Here is a 22,527-nt window from a genome sequence, read left to right as displayed (position 1 = left end):
TAGTTCCTAATTCAAGGTAGCAGCAGACGGCTGGACCTACCTAGCGAAGGCGTGGACAGAGACAGATTCCAACACTAGGTAGCGGCAAATGGCCGGACCTACCTAGTGAAGGCGTAGACACAGAGACAGTTCAAAACAATGATAGACAGTTCCTTATCTTGCTCCAGCAGTTGAATTTGACAGCAGTGCAGGCAAAGGTTGCAGGCAAAGGTTCCAGGCGAGGCAAGGGTTCAGACACTGGTTGCAGGGCAAGGCTTCAGGAGGAAGGGGCAGAGAAGGGAGTCAGACAGAGGGTTTGGACAGAAACAATCCAGCAACTGAAGCTTCTTCTTCTTTTTTGTTTTATGGCGGTTGGCAACCAGTTTTCAGTGCATTACCGCCACCTGCTAGACTTGTGATATTCCAACCAAATATGTCCTGGAGTTCTCTACTTTAGACAATCTAGTTCACCCTGCAGTTCTCTATTAGCATCACTCTGTAGTTGCAATTCCTCGTGAATGCTTAATGCGCTCATTAGATAATGCCACAAACTGCTATTCTTCCCTAATTTTGTCACATGCATTCAAGTAGTTGCAATACCTCAATTGCATTGATTTCATCTACGTCACTTGTAAGACTAAAATCATCTTGTTAAAGAATAGTAATTATTGCACGTTATACTTTTAAAATTGCTGTTTTTTCAAGTCTATCTGCTTTTTCAGGTTTTCCTTTTCTTGGATCGTAGTTGTTTACTGAGACCTCGGAGTTCTTCTTCATTTGCTTCCATGCTTTCATTTTATAATTTGAATGTAGATAATTCACTTTGCAATAAATTCCTTTTCCTTTTGTATCCTTGTAATAATTTCCTCCATTTTCCAATCTCTTTCCAACTCGCTGTTGTTCTTGTTGGGTACTTCTATTTGTTGTTGGAGTTCTGCACATTTACCCTGGGCTTCAACCATAAAATCTGAGGATTTTCCTTAAGTTCTGAAACATTTCTTAAACTCTTGATCATTTGCGATAAATATACTGCCATTAAGATTCCATCTCCCCTGCCTGTGAACTGTTGGATCCTCCATTCAGCGTTTCTTTGACTTCTTCCCACCTAGTCCCTTTAATACCAAGATACTTTTCTGCAGACTTGACGATAATTTTAATTTTCTCAGTTCTTTTGCTTATTTGTGCTGAACAGTTAATTGCATCCATCATAAAAAGCACGAAATCCTTTCTACTCATTAATAGTGTATCCTTATTTTTCATATTACAGCTCTCACTATTCACCAGTTTATTATTCCCTGTATTTGTTTGCTTGACAGCCTTTTTTTCATCAAATTCTTTGACTGCCTCTGCATAACTGATTCCTTGAGTTACTTTTACATATTGTATCTCAGCTGCCTTCTTGCTATAAATGCACCCTCGATAAGCTGCACTGTGTTCCTCGCCACAATTGCAGCATTTCAGCCTAGCTCCCACTTCACATTTCCCATATTCATGTTCTCCAGCGCATCTCCCACATCTTTGTTTTCCTCTGCCGACCGTCACAATGTGCCCGAATTTCTGACGTTTATAGCATCTTAAAGGCGGTGGTATATATATTCTAACTGCATAACACATATACCCTAAGTAAACGTTAGTCGGCAATCTCTCTTCATCAAAGTTAATCATTACTGATAAACTATCACACTTTTTCCTGTTTCAGTTAGTCCTGACGAAGCATCTCAGCCTGAAACGTCGACTGTACCTCTTCCTAGAGATGCTGCCTGGCCTTCTGCGTTCACCAGCAACTTTGCTGTATGTTGCTTGAATTTCCAGCATTTGCAGAATTCCTCGTGTTTGTGTTTTCCCGTTTCTTGTAACTTTCAAATGTTTGGCCTCAATAATTTTTGCTCCTTTTATGTTCTGTTTAATCTCATCCATAGAAACTTTTGTTGGTATCCCCAAAATAACTCCTCTAGTCCACTTTCTATTGTTGGGTATTGAGCATTGTATTTCTTTGCCATCTATTTTACAAAATCTTACCACTTTGCCTTGCTGAGCACTATCCCAACAAATCACTAATAGCGATCCATTTCGTAAAATCTTTGCTCTTTTAATCTCGCCTATAATTTTGTTGAGCATCTTCGTCAAACGAATCGGGTTCCAATCACCAAATGACACCCCATCTTCACTTAGTTTTATAATTGCTTTAATCTCATCTTCTTTCCATTGTTTTGCTGTCCTGTTTTGATCATCCACTGACTCCTCAGAGTTTGATATCCCGTACCTCTGCTTTCTTTTCTTCCTCTTTCCCACCGACCTCCATCTCTAGTTCACTTCCACTCTTGCCAAAAACTTCCTTCAACGCCTTGGCTCTTTCCTTGATGTTCTCTCTCCGCCATTTTCCAGTCACAACTACGCGCCCACCTTCAGCAACTGAAGCTGAACCAAGGAGCTACTTATGTAGCCAGCCCAAAATGTGAATCAGCTGCCTCAATTAGAGCACCCAAAAGAAAAAGGGAAAACTGGAAAACCTGGAATAAGGAGCAATGGACCGGACTGTGAACCGGAATCCAGACTTCACGGACCGGACCATGACAATAAGCTGTCTCCATAGATCGAATAAGGGGAGGGAGGTGTCAGAAACAGACCAGGTAAATTTGAGCAACACTCACAAAATGTTGGAGGAACTCAGCAGGCCAGGCATCTATGGACAAGAGTACAGTCGACGTTTTGGGCGGGAAGTAACACCAACAAGAGAAAATCTGCTGATTGGTCGTTGGTTGTAGACGCAAACGACACATTTCATTGTCTTTGGCTGTACCTGTGACAAATCAGCTATTCTCACTCGCTAATCTTCTTTAAACAGTGGAGTATGTTGCTACTTTTTCAGGTTTAACGAATGTTTTTGGAATTCCTAATGTCCTGGGGGTGATTACGTGTGCCTGATATACAGGAAATAAGTGATTCTCTAATATACTTGTATTTATCCTGGTAACTCTAATCCCCTCTGCTCTTGTAGCCCTTCAAGAATCCTCCAATTCTGTCTCCTTGATTATCCCAGGATATAGTCACAACCAGGGTTTCTCTCCACAGACTTTTTGCCATCTCAGTAAAGCAGCATTAAAAATAGGAAACGCTTGGGAGACCGCTTCACTGAGCATCTACGCTCCGTCCGCCAGGACATAAGAGATCTCCCAGTGGCCACCCATTTTGATTCCACTTCGCATTCTGATATGTCCATCCATGGCCTCCTCCACTGACGGGTTATGGCCACTCTTAGGTTGGAGGAACAACACCTTATATTCTGTTCGGGTAGCCTCCAACCTGATGGCATGAACATCGATTTCTCAAACTTCCAGCAATGCCTCCATCCCCCCACATCACCATTTCCCATCCCCTTGTCCCTCTCTCATGTTATCTCCTTGCCCACCCATCCCCTCCCTCTGGTGCGTCTCCCCCCACCATTTCTTCTTTCTTCCATGGCCTTCTGTCTCTTTCACCCATCAACTTCCTAGCTCTTTGCTTCATCCCTCCCCCTCCGAGTTTCACTTTTTGCCTCGTGTTTCTCTCTCCCCTCCACCTACCTTTCAAATCAGCTCCTCAGCTTTTTTTCCTCCAGTCCTGCCGAAGAGTTTCAGCCCAAAGCATCGACTTAATTAGAATCAGAATCAGGTTTATTATCACCGGCATGTGACGTGAAACTTGTTAACTTAGCAGCAGCAGTTCAATGCAGTACATAATCTAGAAGGGAAAAAAAACACAGGATAAAATAATAATAAATAAATAAATTACTGTATGCGTATATTAAATAGATTAAAAATTGTGCAAAAACAGAAATACTATGTATTAAAACAAGTGAGGTAATGTCCAGGGGTTCAATGTCCATTTCGGAATCGGATGGTAGAGGGGAAGAAGCTGTTCCTGAATCGCTGAGTGTGTGCCTTCAGCCTTCTGTATCTCCTTCCTGATGGTAACAGTGAGAAGTGAGAAAAGGGTATGCCCTGGGTGCTGGAGGTCCTTGATAATGGATGCTGCCTTTCTGAGACACAGCTTCCTGAAGATGTCCTGGGTACTTTGTCGGCTAGTACTCAAGATGGAGCTGACTAGACTTACAACCCTCTGCAGCTTCTTTCGGTCCTGTGCAGTAGCCCCCCCCCGCCCCCGCCCCCATAACAGACAGTCAGACAGTGATGCAGCCTGTCAAAATGCTCTCCACGGTACATCTATAGAAGTTTTTGAGTGTATTTGTTGGCATACCAAATCTGTTCGAATGAAGTATAGGCACTGTCTTTATAGCTGCATTAATACGTTGGGACCAGGTTAGATCCCCAGAGATCTTGATGCCCAGGAACTTGAAACTGCTCACTCTCTCCACTTCTGATCCCTCTGAGGATTGGTATGTTTTCCTTCATCTTACCCTTCCTGAAGTCCACAATCAGCTCTTTCGTCTTACTGACATTGAGTGCCAGGTTGTTGCTGTGGCACCATTCCACTAGTTGGCATATCTCACTCCTGTACACCCTCTCATCACCACCTGAGATTCTACCAACAATGGTTGTATTGTCAGCAAACTTATAGATGGTATTTGAGCTGTGCCTAGCCATACAGTCATGTGTATATAGAGAGTAGAGCAATGGGCTAAGCACACACCCGTGAGGTGTGCCAGTGTTGATCGTCAGCGAGGAGGATATGTTATCACCAATCCATACAGATTGTGGTCTTCCGGTTAGGAAGTCGAGGATCCAATTGCAGAGGGAGGTACAGAGGCCCAGGTTCTGCAACTTCTCGATCAGGACTGTGTGAATGATGGTATTAAATGCTGAGCTATAGTCAATGAACAGCATCCTGATGTAAGTGTTTGTGTTGTCCAGGTTGTCTCAGGCTGTGTGAGGAGCCATTGAGATTGTGTCTGCCATTGACCTATTGTGGCGATAGGCAAATTGCAATGGGTCCAGGTCCTTGCTGAGGCAGTCTAGTCATGACCAACCTCTCGAAACATTTCATTACTGTCGATGTGAGTGCTATGGGGCGATAGTCATTAAGGCAGCTCACATTATTCTTCTTAGGCACTGGTGTATAATTATTGCCTTTTTGAAGCAAGTGGGAACTTCCAATCATAGCAATGATAGGTTGAAAATATCCTTGAATGCTCCCGCTCGTTGGTTGGCACAGGTTTTCACAGCCTTACCAGGTACTCCATCAGGACCTTCCACCTTGCGAGTGTTCACTCTCTTTAAAGACAGCCTAACATCGACCTCTGAGACAGAGATCACAGGGTCATCAGGTGCAGCAGGGATCTTCACAGCTGTAGTTGTGTTCTCCCTTTCAAAGTGGGCATAGAAGGCGCTGAGTTCTTCTTCTGGTAATGAAGCATCGCTCCCATTCATGCTATTAGGTTTCACTTTATGGGAAGTAATGTCTTGCAGACCCTGCCAGAGTTGTCATGCATCCGATGTCGTCACCAACCTTGTTCGAAATTTTCTCTTCACCCTTGAAATAGCCCTCCGCAAATCATACCTGGTTCTCTGGTACAGGCCTGGGTTGCCAGACTTGAATGCCACAGATCTAGCTTTCAGCAGACGATGTACCTCCTGGTTCATTCAAGGCTTTTGGTTGGGGAATGTACAATAAGTCTTTGCAAGCACACACTCATCCACACAGGTTTTAATGAAGTCGGTAACAACTGCAGCAGGTTCAAAGATGAATCCCTGAACACAGTCCAGTCCACCAATTCAAGGCAGTCCTGTAAGCGCTCCTGTGCTTCCCTTGTCCAAACCTTCTTGGTCCTCATTGCTGGTGCTGCAGTCTTCAGTCTCTGCCGACACTCAGGGAGTAGAAGTACAGCCAGGTGATCAGACTTCCCGAAATGAGGGCGTGGAATAGCACGGTAGGCGTTCTTGATGATGGTGTAGCAATGGTACCGTGTGTTCTTTCCTTTAGTATTGCAAGTGGTCTGTTGATGGTAATTGCTTAGTGATTTTTTCAGTCTGGCCTGGTTAAAATCTCCCAAAACAATGATGAAGACGTTAGGATGCACTGTTTCTTTTTTCAGGACGACCGCTTTTTTCCATAGATGCTGCCTGGCCTGCTGAGTTCCTCCAGCATTTTGTGTGTGTTACTCGGAAACAACACCAATGCAGTCATCGATGTAGCATAGGAAAGTTGGGGTGCGATACCAGTATTTTTTTTTATTTTTGGAACATAGACTGTTCCATGTAGCCGACAACCAGCAAGCATAGGTGGAACCCATGAGTGCCCATTGCTGCACCTTTTGTTTGAAGGAAGTGGGGGGAGCCGAAGGAGAAATCACTAAGAGCGAGGGCAAGTTCTGCCAGGCAGAGGAGAGGAACTTGGGTCTGGTGTCTGGAAAGAAACAGAGCTTTGATGCCTTCCCAGACATCCCACCTCTCCCGGTAGTTCCGGGAGTCTCTCGCATATTGATAGCGGCTCCCTGACGCCCAGATATTATATACAATATGCGGAAATCGATTTTTTGAGAGGGCAATGGAGAGCGAGCATCCTGATTGGTCTCTCTTTGTGCTAAGTAGACCTATCAGTTTTCTCTGTGGGCGGGCTTTACAGTCAGAATCAAAAATAATAACAGTGTTGCTCGCTGCACTGTTTGCAACAGTGACTTTTCTATTGCTCATGGTGGGTTAAAATGTAAAAGACATGTTGAGGTGAGTTTAACAGGTGTTCATTAGCATAGCTAATGTTATTTAAATTAGCTGGCTGGCTGTTAAGGAGCTACTCTGTTGATGTCCCAGGTGATAAGGCGAAACTCCCTGTAGACTTGCTTAAAGTTGTAATAGAATAAACATGATAATATATTTTAATGTCACATTTTCTGCATATACCCAACTTGGTTTACAGATTAGACAAAATCACTAAACAATGTGTTAGACTAAACAGAGACTCACTCCACCGAGATGCAACACAGAGTGTCATAGGAAGTCATTCCTGCCTGTGGCCATCAAACTTTACAACTCTTCCCTTGGAGGGTCAGACACTCTGAGCCAATAGGCTGGTCCTGGACTTATTTCCTGGCATAATTTACATATTATTATTTAATTATTTATGGTGCAACTGTAACGAAAACCAATTTCTCCGGGGATCGATAAAGAATGACTATAACTATGACTATTACATACACACTTGGAGGTAGACCGGGAGGGGATATGGGGTTGCGGGGGGGGGGGGTTGCTACTTCCCTGAAATGAGTTTTTGCAGGGTGGGAAGCCTGTCTTCCTGCTGGTGCGGGCTGCAGTATATGGACTGGACATCGATGGTGAAAATAGTTAAATTCTTTGGAGACGCTCCCTAATGTATTGGCTTTCGTTCCCGCCCTCTATTGCATGGACAGTAACTCTATTAAACCCAACATCCTCTTCTCGGCAGTGGTGTAGCTTTGAAATTGGACGTAAGTGTCTCTGTTTAATTGCTTCCTACTGCCAGTTAAACCTATCTGCAAGCACCCTCTTGTTTCCTCATGCTGATGTTCTCTGGTTGAAAACTGCTGAGCTCTCTGAGTGAGCTGGGTGTTGTTTCACTCGCTGCATTTGGTATTTCCTTTCTCATTTTTAACGTTTTCTTGCCCGGGTGTTGTCTGGCGTCAGAGTAACATGACGCCATTGGACTTGTATGGTCTAAGGGAGTTTTGTAACAGCGGGATCGAAGCTACCTTTGAAACGAGTCTGTAAATGCTGGAAATCTTGAGCGACATGCACGCAAAATGCTGGAGGAATCCAGCAATTCAGGCAACATTTATGGAAGGAAATAAACAGTCAACACTTCGGTCCGAGGTTTGGAGAGGAGGGGGGAAGAAGCCCGAATAGGCAGGTGGAGGAGGGGGAGGAGTCTTCGGTTGTCCATCGAAATCCGATGACCACGTCCATTCATTTAGCGGTGAGATCTTTGATGACTATACAGTCCTATCCTGGACCCACAAGCTCTATTGCGGGTGGGATATGTATATGTGGTAGTGGTGGTACTGGAAACATAGAAACATAGAAAATAGGTGCAGGAGTAGGCCATTCGGCCCTTCGAGCCTGCACCGCCATTTATTATGATCATGGCTGATCATCCAACTCAGAACCCCGCCCCAGCCTTCCCTCCATACCCTCTGACCCCCGTAGCCACAAGGGCCATATCTAACTCCCTCTTAAATATAGCCAATGAACTGGCCTCAACTGTTTCCTGTGGCAGAGAATTCCACAGATTCACCACTCTCTGTGTGAAGAAGTTTTTCCTAATCTCGGTCCTAAAAGGCTTCCCCTCTATCCTCAAACTGTGACCCCTCGTTCTGGACTTCCCCAACATCGTGAACAATCTTCCTGCATCTAGCCTGTCCAATCCCTTTAGGATTTTATACGTTTCAATCAGATCCCCCCTCAATCTTCTAAATTCCAACGAGTACAAGCCCAGTTCATCCAGTCTTTCTTCATATGAAAGTCCTGCCATCCCAGGAATCAATCTGGTGAACCTTCTTTGTACTCCCTCTATGGCAAGGATGTCTTTCCTCAGATTAGGGGACCAAAACTGCACACAATACTCCAGGTGTGGTCTCACCAAGGCCTTGTACAACTGCAGTAGTACCTCCCTGCTCCTGTACTCGAATCCTCTCGCTATAAATGCCAGCATACCATTCGCCTTTTTCACCGCCTGCTGTACCTGCATGCCCACTTTCAATGACTGGTGTATAAATGACACCCAGGTCTCGTTGCACCTCCCCTTTTCCTAATCGGCCACCATTCAGATAATAATCTGTTTTCCTATTTTTGCCACCAAAGTGGATAACTTCACATTTATCCACATTAAATTGCATCTGCCATGAATTTGCCCACTCACCCAACCTATCCAAGTCACCCTGCATCCTCTTAGCATCCTCCTCACTGCTAACACTGCCACCCAGCTTCGTGTCATCCGCAAACTTGGAGATGCTGCATTTAATTCCCTCATCCAAGTCATTAATATATATTGTAAACAACTGGGGTCCCAGCACTGAGCCTTGCGGTACCCCACTAGTCACCGCCTGCCATTCTGAAAAGGTCCCGTTTATTCCCACTCTTTGCTTCCTGTCTGCTAACCAATTCTCCACCCACACCAATACCTTACCCCCAATACCGTGTGCTTTAAGTTTGCACACTAATCTCCTGTGTGGGACCTTGTCAAAAGCCTTTTGAAAATCCAAATATACCACATCCACTGGTTCTCCCCTATCCACTCTACTAGTTACATCCTCAAAAAATTCGATGAGATTCGTCAGACATGATTTTCCTTTCACAAATCCATGCTGACTTTGTCCGATCATTTCACCGCTTTCCAAATGTGCTGTTATCACATCCTTGATAACTGACTCCAGCAGTTTCCCCACCACCGACATTAGGCTAACATGGTGGCAACCATGGCTGCATTTCTCCTGGCTCTCTTCTGCTGTCTTCTGGTTGTTCTTTCCATCTCCAGAATATGAATCCCGTCCCTACACAGCTGTCACCAAGTGGTACGGTCAGCAGCAACATCCTCCAGGTCCTCGGGTCTGATCTTGCACTTCCTTAAAGCATTCTTCATCTGACCCTTATAGCGCTTCTTCGGCCCTCCAGCTGAGTGTCGACCATGATGTTGCTGGCCGTATAACACTCTGTTGGGTAGCCAACATGGGGGCATCCTTATCACGTGCCCCAGCCACTGCAGCTGGCACTGGGTGACCATGGCCTCAATACTCCTGCAGTTGGTCTTTGCAAGTATTTCAGTGTGAGGCACCCGCTCACGCCAGGTAGGGGAAGGAATACAGGCTAGCAGATGGGTGAGAGCAAGTGGTCGGAAAGTTGAAGGGTTGCAGGGATCATGGAGGAGAAGCTGTCTGATCGGGAGGGGAAGAAGACTGAATATTCAGGGTGGGTGGGTTCCTTCCTTCATTGTGTTGGCTGCTTTACTGAGATGGCAAAAAGTCTGTGGAGAGAAACCCAGGCTGTAACTATATCTTGGGATAATCAAAGAGACAGAGTTGGAGGATTAGAAACATCTTGAAGGGCTACAAGATCAGAGGGTTTAGAGTTACCAGGAGAAATACATTAGAGAATCACTTATTTCCTGTATACAAGGCACACGGGGTCACCCCCAGGACATTAGGAATTACGAAAACGTTAATCAAACCTGAAAGAGTAACAACATATTCCACTGTTTAGCTTGATTTGTCACCTGTACAGCCAAACACAGTGAAATGTGTCGTTTGCGTCAACGACCAACACAGTCCGAGTGTGGGTGTGAGTTTGGCGCCAACATAACCTGTTCACAATTTACTGACCTTAATGGGACGTTATTGGGTGTGGGTTAAAACCCACGCGGTCAGCGGGAGAGTACCAACATAAAAACCCACGCGGTCAGCGGGAGAGTACCAACATAAAAACCCACGCGGTCACCGGCAGAGTACCTACTCTTGTCAGACTGCGGCCGGGTTTGAACTGGGCTCGGTGATCGCTGATGATGTAAAGCGGTTGACGTAATCACAACTTTGCCGCGCCACCCACAAGAACAGGAACAGGCAGTTTGTGTAATATACGATGCAGAGGAAATGAACATTAAATATCTAAATAAGATTAGTAAATTTGAAGATTGACAAATGAATTATATTTGAGAAATTATTACACCCTCACTATTTCAATCTGCTGGAGAAACTCAGCAGGCCGGGGTGAGGGTGGGGGGAATGGTTGATGTTTCAGAATGAAATCCCCACATCAGGACTGAAAAATGTATTGAAAAGAGTAGATAAGTGGATATGTGGTGTTGGAAACTTTGAAGTACTTTTATAAAATACGATCTAAGAAGTTAGAATATAGAACGTAGAATAGTACAGCACAGTACAGGCCCTTCGGCCCACAATGTTGTGCTGACCCTCAAACCCTGCCTCCCATATAAGCCCCCACCTTAGATTCCTCCATATATTAATGGACTTTGTGGGTAATATAGTGGTGTAGAATTTTAAGAAAAGAAGAGGAAACATTGATTGCAAATAAATGGTCTCTGCATTGGCAGGCAGCAGAGACCAGTAAGGGTCAGTGCTTGAGCTGCGGGTACATACAACCTGCATCAATGGTTTGGATAAATAAACCAAATCTCATAATGTTAATTCACTCATGATGGTAAAGTGGGTGGGATTGAGTTGTGAGGAAAGTACATAGAAGCTTCAATTCATACAAGTTGAATAAGATGGCGATAGCCGCAGATTAACATGGATAAACCTGAAATTATTCACTTCGTTTGCAAAAATGGTGCACAAAGATTATATTATTTAACTAGAGCTGGATTTGAGAAATGGGATCTTGTTGTCCTTGTGCACCAGCCATTGAAGGAATATGAAGGCCCAGCAAGCTGTTAAGAAGGCAATCAGATACGGTAATCAGCTTTGCAGATCAAAAGGAATAAATAACCAATCCACAGTTAGATGCTCATCACATGATGTAATGCCCAAGGAATTAGTCTATTTTGTTCCAGGATAGTCATCGTTAGTCACAGGCAGCCAAGGCCAGGCTGGAATCTCACTAAAGTAAGACTATACTATTCTTCAGCACTCCAACCCAATCTCCAACCACATGGCCCAGTCCTCAAATGCCCCATTCTCCGATTTTCCCTATTGTGTCCTGTGTTCAGAGCCAGTTTCTCCCCCCCCCCATTCTCCCTCATCACTGATACCCTGATTGCACTCCCTAGCCTGATAGTTGGTCCTTCCCATCTGCACCTTCCCCTTCATTCTCACAGCCTAATCCTCACTGTGGCCTGAGCTACTGAAGATCTTGTTGCATTGATGTGTCCCTGAAATAATTTTTGTCCACTCTACTCATTGAAATGGTTGCATTTTTGTAATCAAGGCTTGTTCTTTATCAGGGACAGGAATAAAGTACAAAGTAAATTTATTATCAAAGTACATATATGTCACCATATACAACCCTAGGATTCATTTTCTTGTGGGCATACTCAATTATTCCAATTACCATAATAGAGTCAATGAAAGACTGCAGCAACAGGACAGACAGCCAGTGTGCAAAAGATACCAAACTGTGTAAATGCAGAAGAAGAAAAACAAGAAATGATAATAATTAACTAAGCAGTAAATATTGAGAACATGAAATGAAGAGTCCTTGAAAGTGAGTCCATAGGTTGTGGAACAGTTCAGTGATGGAGCAAGTGATGTTAACTGATGTTATCCTCTCTGGTTCACGAGCCTGATGGCTGAGGGGTGATGACTGTTCCTGAACTTGGTGGTGTGAGTCCTGAGGCTCCTGTACTTTCTTCCTGATGGCAGCAGCGAGAAGAAAGCATGTTCTGGGTGGTGGGGGGTCCCTGACAATGGATGCTGCTTTTCTGCGACAGTGCTCCGTGTCGAGGTGCTCAATGGGTGGCAAGGGATTTACTGGGACTGGACTGGGCCTTATCCATTACAGTTTGCAGGATTTTCCACTCAAGGGCATTGTTGTTTTCATATCAGTCAGTATACTCTCCAACACAAAGCTATAGAACTTCGTTAGAGGTATAGTAGTCACCCTGAATCTTTGCAAACTGAAGGAAGTAGAGGTGTTGCGTGCTTTCTCTGTATTTGCACTTGCATGCTGGGACCAGGACGGGTTCTCTGAAATAGTAACACCGAGGGGTTAAAGTCGCTGACCATCTCCACCTCTGATCCCCTGATGAGAACTGGCTTATGGACCTCCTGAAGTCACTAGTCAGTTTCTTGGTCTTAATGATGTATCAGGTGAGCTTGGCAAGGGGATGTCAGATGGGGAGGAGATGACAATGTGAAATGGCATAGGGCGCAGGAATGTTGGTTGGGCACAGGGACTGGAAAACCAGGATTCGCTCTGGGAAAGGGTGTCAGATATTTGTTGCTGTCAATTCGTCGCAACCCTATCCATAGATTGCCAGGACTTTCTTCCTCATACAAACTGCTGCTGCAGGGTTAGGACTTGGCTGGATTCAAACTCAGAACCATCTGCCTTGAGGTCCAGTTATGATGCCACCATGCAGTGGCCAGCCCAGGTTTATACTGAAACAGAAATATTGAATGTACGTGAGGACTGGAATGATGGATATGCAAGGGAAACGGGATGTTGAACACACACCATGTGCAGAGGCAGAGAATAGATTGGTAAGTGAAGTTTCTAGAGAAATGTATGAAAATCTGGAATTTTAGGGATGTGGTTTGGATGACAGGAACTGAGGTCCAAACCACTGGAAAGCCAAATGAATACAGTGTTATTCAGTGTGTATAGTTTTGGGTGAAATAAATAGTTGACTGGCTGCTGGTTATCTTTGAAATCTCCAAGGAGTGGATTGGAGGAAGCGATGTGCATGCAGGTGCCTTTGTACATTAATATTATCTTTTTTTTCCCTCCATCACCACTCTCCCTTTAGCTGGCTGATTTAATGTCTGTACTTGAACCTACTGCTCAGACCTTTGTGATGAAAAGGCTGTCAAGTACCATCACACTGTACCAAATTAGTGGCAAATGCCTGACTGGTGGCCCCAGGCCTCTACTCCTCATGCTTCCCTGGTTCCGAGCCAGGTCTCCTGCCGTGGAACGGTACCGGCAGCTTCATCACCCATACGGCTTTGATATCCTGGTCGTGGAAACCAACGTCCTGCATTTCCTCTGGCCACGTTTAGGCTTGACCTATGCACAGCAAGTGGTAGACCTTCTCCATAAGGGGTCCTTCGCCTCCAGTCCCATCATCGTTCATGCATTCTCCATTGGAGTTTTCCTCTTTGCCAACATGATTGTGGTTTCAAGAAATATTCCATTGTACTCAAACTTCAAGGCCAGGGTTGTAGGCCAGATCTTCGACAGCTTGGTAATAGGAAATACGGACAGAATAGCAGAAGGTGAGACACGCTTATCTTTCAAAGAGAAAAGGTACAGTGGCAGTGAGTTTCTCCAGGTTTCTTTTTTCTGTAATTTATTTTTTATTGAAGTTCATCATCAGACAAAACTTTCCATAAGATGTATTTCTGATACTGTACGTATATATCATGTAGTCATATTCGTCACAAATCTCCACATAATATTTATCTGAGGTATACATTTACAGAAAGGAGAGGAAAGAAAGAACAATCAAAAGAAGAAAAGTATGAGTTTCTCCAGGTTTCGTTGATGTAACTGCAGGTAGAATTGGTTGAGCTGGAGCAAAAGTGTCAGAGAACTTAGTGCCCATGATTTGTCATATGGAAACATAGAAACCCTACAGCATAATACAGGCCCTTCGGCCTACAAAGCTGTGCCGAACATGTCCTTACCTGTGAAATTACCTAGGGTTACCCATAGCCCTCTATTTTTCTGAGCTCCATATACCTGCCCAAGAGTTTCTTAAAAGACCCTATTGTATCCACATCCACCACTGTCGCCGGCAGCCCAATCCACGCACTCACCAATCTCTGCGTAAAAAAATTACCCCTGATGTCTCCTTTGTACCTACTTCCAAGCACCTTAAAACTGTGCCCTCTCGTGCTAGCCATTCCAGCCCTGGGGAAAAGCCTCTGACTATCCACATGATCAAAGCCTCTCATCATCTTATACACCTCTATCAGGTCACTTCTCATCCTCCGTCGCTCCAAGGAGAAAAGGCTGAGTTCACTCAACCTGTTTTCATAAGGCATGCTCCCCAATCCAGGCAACATCCTTGTAAATCTCCTCCGCACCCTTTCTATGGTTTCCACATCCTTCCTGCAGTGAGGTGACCAGAACTGAGCACAGTACTCCAAGTGGGGTCTGACCAGGGTCCTTTATAGCTGCAACATTACCTCTCGACTCTTAACCTCAATCCCACGATTGATGATATACTGTATAAAAATAATTTGGAAGAAAGCAACTTACAGTATACCTAAATTTTTTTTTAGGTGATTGTAAATGAAATTAGTCCCTGCTGGCATAATGAGCAGTATTTTACTGATTTATTTGATTTTCTCAGAGCTGTGTTGATAAAACTGCTTCACCTTCAGTTAGGTCATACTTAATGACAAAATAAATGGTTTCATGGTGTGCAGTTGCATGTCCTATGGGATATTGTGTTTGTGAACGCAGGCCAGTATGATCTTCGAGCAAGCCCTTTGATTCGGTTTAATCATCTTCTCCTGCAGTTGCAGAGTCCAGAGTGCACCAGACTTTAACCATTTTCCCTACTCCTTCCCCAAAACTGCTCCATGTCAAAGCCCAGAGAAGCAAGTGTAATTTCAAGTTCAAGTTTATCGTCATTCAACCTTGCATATGTATACAGCTAAATGAAACATCATTTCTCTGGGTCCAAGGTGCAAAACACATTATGTATAGTTACACAAAGCATGTACAGTTACATTTGTATATACAGTCACAAAACTCAAGTGGCATGGCCTGAAGATTGATAGGTTGACATAAAGGGTGAGGTGCATGTTTATGTATGACAGTATAATGTCACTGACACTGTTATAATAAAAAAGCAGTCGTATAAATATGTAAACAACAATAATATTAGATGGAAAGTGACCAGTACAGGATGAGAGTGTCTGTGATTTGGGGAGTGGGCATTCAGAGAGGCTAGGAATGTGTGCTGGGTGCAACAGGGTGTTAACAAGCTGCTATAACCTTGAAAGCAGAAAGCATTTTACAAATTTAAGATGCACAAAGTGGATCAGTTAAGTTACCTCAAAACAGCAATGGAAGAATGACCAGGAAATTCCATTGTTTATTATTGATGTTGGCTGGAGGTAAAATCTAAACCAAGACCAGAAAGTCTTTATTGGTGAATGATATTTAACATTGTGTAATCACTGGTGAAAACCACATTTCTAATTGCATGTTAAAAGAAAGCCAGTTGTAGAACTCTGGAGGGATGTCATGACATGAGGGTAGTCGACCACCAACAATCATAGCTTTGGATGAGGTACAATTCCAAATACCAGAGTATTTTCACTTTGCCCTCAATTTTACCAGGATGACACACTTGGTCAAACACTGCCTCGATGATAAGGACAATTACTTTCAATGACCTCTGCAATTCGGCTTGTTGACTCATCTTTGTATGAAGGCTGGAGCTGAGATGTTGCCCAGTCTCATAGTCTGCTATATCAAGAGCTCTCAGGCCTTTTTTTAAAAATAATATCAATGGATTGAATTGAATTGGCTGGAGACTAGATTCTCTGGTGCTGGGGTTCTCAATGAAACTCAGGATAGTTAACCTGTACCTCATTCCTGAATATGGTTGTGAATGCTTGTGGGATCCTGCCACAACTGAGAATGGGGATGTTTTTGGAGCCACCTCCTATTAGCTGTTTAATTGTTGACAACTATTCACAATTAAACATGATAGGTGTGCAGAGCTTGAGTCTGATTGGTTGGGGTCATTTGGCAATGTCTTGTGTCACACCAGTAGTCCTGCAGTTTCACTAAGCTGGAACTTCATTTTAGACACCCCTGATGCTGCCCCTGGAGTGTCTACCTGCTCTCCTCAATGAACCAGGGTTACCTCCTGGTGATATCATAAAGTTGGAGTGGGGAATATGCCTGCCCCTGAGATTGCAGAGTGAGGTAATGTACTTGTCTGATGCTAATGGCTCATAATGCCTGGTTTTGTTCTGCCAGATCTATACTGAGTCAGTCCCAGTCGGCACATGTTGGTGTTCTTGGAGTGAAGATGGGGAATTGTCTCCACAATGATGGTGTGGTGGTTACTTCTACCAGTGCTGTCATGGACAGGTGACCTCTGCCATTGGTAAATTGCTAATGATAATGTCAATTGCATTTATCCCTCCATGTTGATTCACCCAGTGCCTGCCACAGACCAAGTCTAGTGACTAGTTTCTTCAGGAATCAGTCATTTTCATCCTTAGTGAAGGACACTGAACCCTTCCTCCCAAAATACAGTCTAGGAAAGATTGCGTAGGGTAGAATTGTATTCTTTAGAACTTAGAAGATTGTGAGGAGGTCTGACAGAGGTATACATAATTATGAGGGTAAATACAAACAGGCTTTTTCCACTGCGGTTGAGTGGGACTACAACCAGAGGTCACGTGTTAAGGGTGAAAGGTGAAAAGTTTAAGCAGAACATGAGGTAAAACCTCTTCACTTAGAGGGCCATGAGAGTGTGGAATGAGCGGCTAGCACAAATGGTGCATGGGAGCTTGATTTTAATGTTTAAGAGAAGTTTGGATGGGTATATGGATAGTAGAGGTATGGAGGGTTGTGGTCCTTGAGCAGGTCAACAGGAGTAGGCAGTTTAAATGGTTTTTGCAGGGACTAGATGGGCCAAAGGGCCTGTTTCTGTGCTGTACTCCTCTGTGACTCTATTGATCCATATGGGGGAGCATTGATTCATCAGCTGGCAGGGAGAGTAGTGTTAACTAGGAGAAGGTTCCCTTGTAAATTGATGCCATGAGACTACATGAAGTCCAGTGTTAACACTGAGGATTCCAGGAGCAATTCCCACCCAGTTAACTCTCACTGTACTGGATGTAGCCATGGATTGTGTTGGGATGTGGCTGTCACATTGTGTGTAAGACAGATTTGATATATATATGACTGTCACACCGTAGCTTGATTAAACCTGTAGGACAGTTCAACCAACTGAGACACAAGTACCCAGATACTTCAGAGGAAGGATTTGTAAGGTACTTATGAGCACTGGTCAAATCCTTTGTCATCAGGGCTCTTTTCAGAAATGTTCTGTTCACACAGAGTGGTGGAAATGTAAAACTTTCTCTGAAAGATTTGTTGAAGTACAACGTTGTTAAAACAAAATCAATCGAGAAATGTGTTGGGTAATTATAAGGTGAGTAAATGGACAGGACCATGAAGCAAAAAGTATTTTCCAGCGGATTAAGAAAGAGCCAACAGGTACTTACTTACTTGAGCCCATCCAGCTCTACGGGGGCAAAGACTGCCGACAGCCGCTCACCAGAGTGCTCTACCCTGAGCCAGTCTTTCACATTGTCCCCAGGTGTGGCCCGCCCATTTTCTTAGATCCTTCCTCTCCCAGGGATGAGGTCTTTGGAGCTTCTGTTAGCGCCGGATTTTTACAGGATGGGGTTGCTAGCTCCTCCTCTCACAGCCGGGCTTGGGGACATCCTTGCACAGTTCCAGCAAGTATACTGTGATATAAATAATGAAATTGCAAAGACGGGTTCACCCAAACAACCTTGCTCATCAGCTTCATATAACTCAATCAGATCTGTGTTAGTATCTTCAGTGGAGGAGTTTACAGGAATGAAAATACTGAAAAACTAAAAATATTCCATAGGGGATCTCTGCATGAGAAATATTCCATAGGGGACCTCTGCACAAATGTCTGGCTGTGAGGCAGGCCATTTAACACACTGACTCTGGCAGCTTTATTTCACCCAAACCTGCTCCTGGACAATATTATCTAACCTGATCAGCAAAACATTTGATTCTCTCTCCATTATTTCATTCAGCATTCCTGTGTATATCACTGCTGATTGGGTTCTTGCAAATGTAATAGTCTTAGATTGATATAGCACATATCGCAACCCTTCAGCCAACTGGGTCTACACCAGCTGTCTAAACATGTTTTACACTTCAAAGTTCAAAGCATGTATACATTATACAACCTTGAGATTCATCTCCTTACAGGCAGCTGCTAAACAAGAAATCTGAAAGAACCCATTTAAAGAAAGACCAACACACATCCAACACTCAGAGAGAGAGAGAGAGAGAGAGAGAGAGAGAAGTGGCAAGTTGTGCAAACAATAAAAGCAAGCAACAGCATTCAGAATGAAAGTGACTGCATAGACATGAGGTCCGTAGCAGCCCCAGCCTCAGTCCATTGCACAACTTGTCTATTTTATTCTGCCCACGTGCTCATCAGCCATGCCCCCCCCCGCAGATATTACAATGCAGCTACACACTAGGGAAAATTTCCAGTAGCCGATTAACCTGTCATTCAGAACATCTTTGGGATATGGGAGGAAGCTAGGAGAACATGCAGACTCCATTCAGACAGCAGCAGAGTTCAGGTTTGAACTTGGGTTGCCGAGCTGTGAGTCAATAAGTTTACCAGATCTGTATTGTCCGTTCTACTGGTGAGGGTGTCTTGTTTTTGCCTTTAGTTCAAGCTTTGCCTCGATGGTACAACCTCATATTTGCTGATCAGCAATAATGAGCGTAAATCTGAGATGTCTATTTTTGTACACTTTCCAGGTGTTTCACAGATCTTGGCTCCCCCCTTCCTTCAGCCTGTTCTCAAAAGGATGACACTTTTCTGGCTCATGAGAAGTTACATCAACAGCTACCACCAAACTGCAATCAAGCTGTTTTGGGATCATCCGTACCCTGCACCCATTTTGGTTTTCTCCAGCAGGAATGACCCACTGAGTGACTGGGTGGAGTTGGAAGCTTTGCTGCAAAGTTGGCAGAAGAAAGGCATTCCCGTAACTGGGAAAAGCTGGGATATATCCCATCATGCTGGACACTTGCGGCAGCATCCTCAGGAATATCAAGAAGTCCTGAAAAGCTTCCTTAATTCACTTAGCTCTTTCTGTCTACCTTCCAAATTGTGAGGAGAGTGAAAGAGCAGGGAGCCCAGGATCTTGCTGATTTGCACAACACTGGTTTGTCCCTGAATCAGAATCAGGTTTATTATCACTGGCATGTGACATGAGATTTGTTAACTTAGCAGCAGCAGTTCATTGCAATACAAAATATAGAAGAAGAAAAAACAAACAAAATAAAATAATAATAAATAAATAAAATACAGTATACAGGAATAGATTAAAAATTGTGCAAAAAAAAACAAAAATACTATATATTTTAAAAAGTGAGGTAGTGTTCAAGGGATCAATGTCCATTTAGGAATTGGATGGCAGAGGGGAAGAAGCTGTTCCTGAATCACTGAGTGTGTGCCTTCAGGCTTCTGTACCTCCCACCTGATGGTAACAGTGAGAAAAGGGCATGCCCTGGGTGCTGAAGGTCTTTAATAATGGACTCTGACTTTCTGAGACATTGCTCCATGAAAATGTCCTGGGTACCTTGTAAGCTAGTACCCAAGATGGAGCTGACTAGATTTACAACCTTCTGCAGCTTCTCTCAGTCCTGTGCAGTAGCTCCCCCCCCCCCCATACCAGACAGTGATGCAGCCTGTCAGAATGCTCTCCGCAATACATCTATCAAAGTTTCTGAGTGTATTTGTTGACATGCCAAATCTCTTCAAACTCTGAATGAAGTATAGCCACTGTCTTGCCTTCTTTATAACTGCATTGTATGTTGGGACCAGGTTAGATCCTCAGAGATCTTGACACCCAGGAACTTGAAGCTGCTCACTCTCTCCACTTCTGATCCCTCAATGAGGATTGGTATGTGTTCCTTCATCTTACCCTTCCTGAAGTCCACAATCAGCTCTTTCCTGTTACTGACGTTGAGTGCCAGGTTGTTGCTGTGGCACCATTCCACTAGTTGGCATATTTCACTCCTGTGTGCCCCCTTGTCACCACCTGAGATTCTGTCAACAATGGTTGTATCGTCATCAAATTTATAGGTGGTATTTTTTGAGCTATGCCTAGCCACACAGCCATGTGTATATAGAGAGTAGAGCAGTGGGCTAAGCACACAGTCCTGAAGTGCGCCAGTGTTGATTGTCAGCGAGGAGGAAATGTTATCACCAATCCGCACAGTGTGGTCTTCTGGTTAGGAAGTAGAGGATCCAATTGTAGAGGGAGGTACAGAGGCCCAGGTTCTGCAACTTCTCAATCAGGATTGTGGAAATGATGGTATTAATTCTGAGCTATAGTCAATGAACAGCATCCTGACATAGGTGTTTGTGTTGTCCAGGTGGCCTGAAGCCGTGTGGAGAGCCATCGAGATTGCATCTATAGTGGCGATAGGGCAGATGGAACCAGATGGGGGAGGATATGGGTAGATGGAATCAAATGGAAGGAGAAGATGGGCACATGGAATCAGATAGGGGAGGAGATGATGGGCAGATGGAACCAAATGGGAGGAGAAGATGGGCAGATGGAACCAGATGGGGAGGAGATGATGGGCAGATGGGAGGAGAAGATGGGCAGATGGAACCAGATGGGGAGGAGATGATGGGCAGATGGAACCAGGTGGGGGAGGAGAAGATGGGCGGTTGGGGGAGGAGATGGGCAGATGGAACCAGAAGGGGACGAGAAGATGGACAGATGGAATCAGATGGGAAAGGGCATAGCAGAAGTTAAAAAAAAATGGAGAAATGAACTGTGTGGATGGGTGTTTAGGTTGTGGGGTGGTGGAAAAATCTCACCAGAGCTGAGGGTGATCTTAAATTGGAAATAGTGTTCATACCAAAGAGTTGTATTTTACCAAGTGATATCATGTGCTTGGGTTCTGCACTCAGGCTTGGGAATGAGTGTATTACTGAGCAATTGAATATATTAATTTATTATGCCTATGTACTTTCGTAATTATTTGTTTTCATATTTTCACTTCGTGGAGATATTGATGGTTGTTCAGTTCCTGCTGTACATTTGAATGTTTGACAGTGGAACAGATGAGCAATGTAATCCATGTGCAATGACTTGCAACGCAATGTACAACTGTATCGTAGATCTCTAAAGTGCATGATTTCAATAAAGATCAGAGATGAATCAATTTGTTGAAGGCTACAACAGCAGGTGGGTGCCAGCAGTAATAGAAAAGGATCCTGCACATAACAGACAACAATGGGTGCCGTCATAAGTCTCCCAACTATTGAACTCTAGCAGTAAATTGAAATGTCCCTTATCTCAGTCAGCCTTGGCAATGTGAATTTATGTGACGTGTTTAACATGATTAAATATTCCCGGGTGCTTCAAATCAACATTAACAAACAAATTTAACAATGTGCTGCAATTAAAAGCTCCAATTAGCTCCATTGGGCAACTTGGTCAGCATCACACACAATATGCTGGAGGAACTCAGCAGGCCAGGCAGCATCCATGGAAAGGAGTTAAACAGTCGACATTTCGGGCTGAGAGCCTTCATTGGGACTGGAAAGGAAAGGGGAAGGAGACAGAATCAGAAGGTTGGAGGAGGAAGGGAAGAAGTACAAGTTGGGATGTGATAGGTGAAAGTGGGAGAGGGGGATGAGGTGAAGTAAAGGGCTGGGAAATTGATTGGTGAAGGAGATAAAGAGCTGGAGAAGGAGGAATCTGTTAGGAGAGAATTGAAGACCATGGAGAAAAGGGAAGGGGGAGGAGAACTAGAGGAAGGTGATGGGCAGGCAAGGAGATAAGGTGAGAGAGGCAATGGGGAATGGTGAAGTTGGGAGGCAATTACTGGAAGTTTGAGAAATTGTTGTTCACGTCATCAGGTTGGAAGCTAACCAGACGGAATATAAGGTGTTGCTCCTCCAACCTAAGTGTGGCTCCATTGTGGCAACAGAGGAGGCCATGGACATGGGAAATAGAATTGAAATGGGTGGCCACCAGGAGATCCCATCTTTTGTGACAGATGTGCTCGGCATAGTAGTTTCCCAGTCTACGTCAGGTCTCCCCGATGTACAGGAGGCCACACCAGGAGCACCAGTAGATGGCCCCAACAGACTCACAGGTGAAGTGTTGCCTCACCTAGAAGGACC

The 22,527-nt window shown here is 44.2% G+C and overlaps 1 protein-coding gene across 1 annotated transcript; it reads left to right on the top strand.

Annotated features, from left to right (window-relative positions):
• The first annotated feature begins 7,334 nt into the window (after nt 1-7,334).
• On the top strand, nt 7,335-21,545 carry si:dkey-5i3.5 (uncharacterized protein LOC565091 homolog). Its single transcript, XM_063072972.1, has 3 exons — nt 7,335-7,378; nt 13,363-13,831; nt 19,134-21,545. Exons 2-3 carry the CDS (start codon nt 13,375-13,377, stop codon nt 19,490-19,492), a joined length of 816 nt encoding a protein of 271 aa, XP_062929042.1. The 5' UTR covers nt 7,335-7,378; nt 13,363-13,374; the 3' UTR covers nt 19,493-21,545.
• The last annotated feature ends 982 nt before the right edge of the window (nt 21,546-22,527 follow it).

Source organism: Mobula hypostoma, chromosome 20 (assembly GCF_963921235.1).
Source record: "Mobula hypostoma chromosome 20, sMobHyp1.1, whole genome shotgun sequence".
NCBI lineage: Eukaryota > Metazoa > Chordata > Chondrichthyes > Myliobatiformes > Myliobatidae > Mobula > Mobula hypostoma.
Note: the sequence above shows the minus strand (reverse complement) of the source record. Positions and strands in the feature narration are given on the sequence as shown.

Excerpts from the sequence above, each read along its gene's own strand:
- si:dkey-5i3.5 (XM_063072972.1), top strand. The coding sequence starts at position 13,375 with ATGTCTGTACTTGAACCTACTGCTCAGACCTTTGTGATGAAAAGGCTG. Across the intron at positions 13,832-19,133 it reads TACGGACAGAATAGCAGAAG|GTGTTTCACAGATCTTGGCT; the intron begins GTGAGACACGCT and ends TACACTTTCCAG.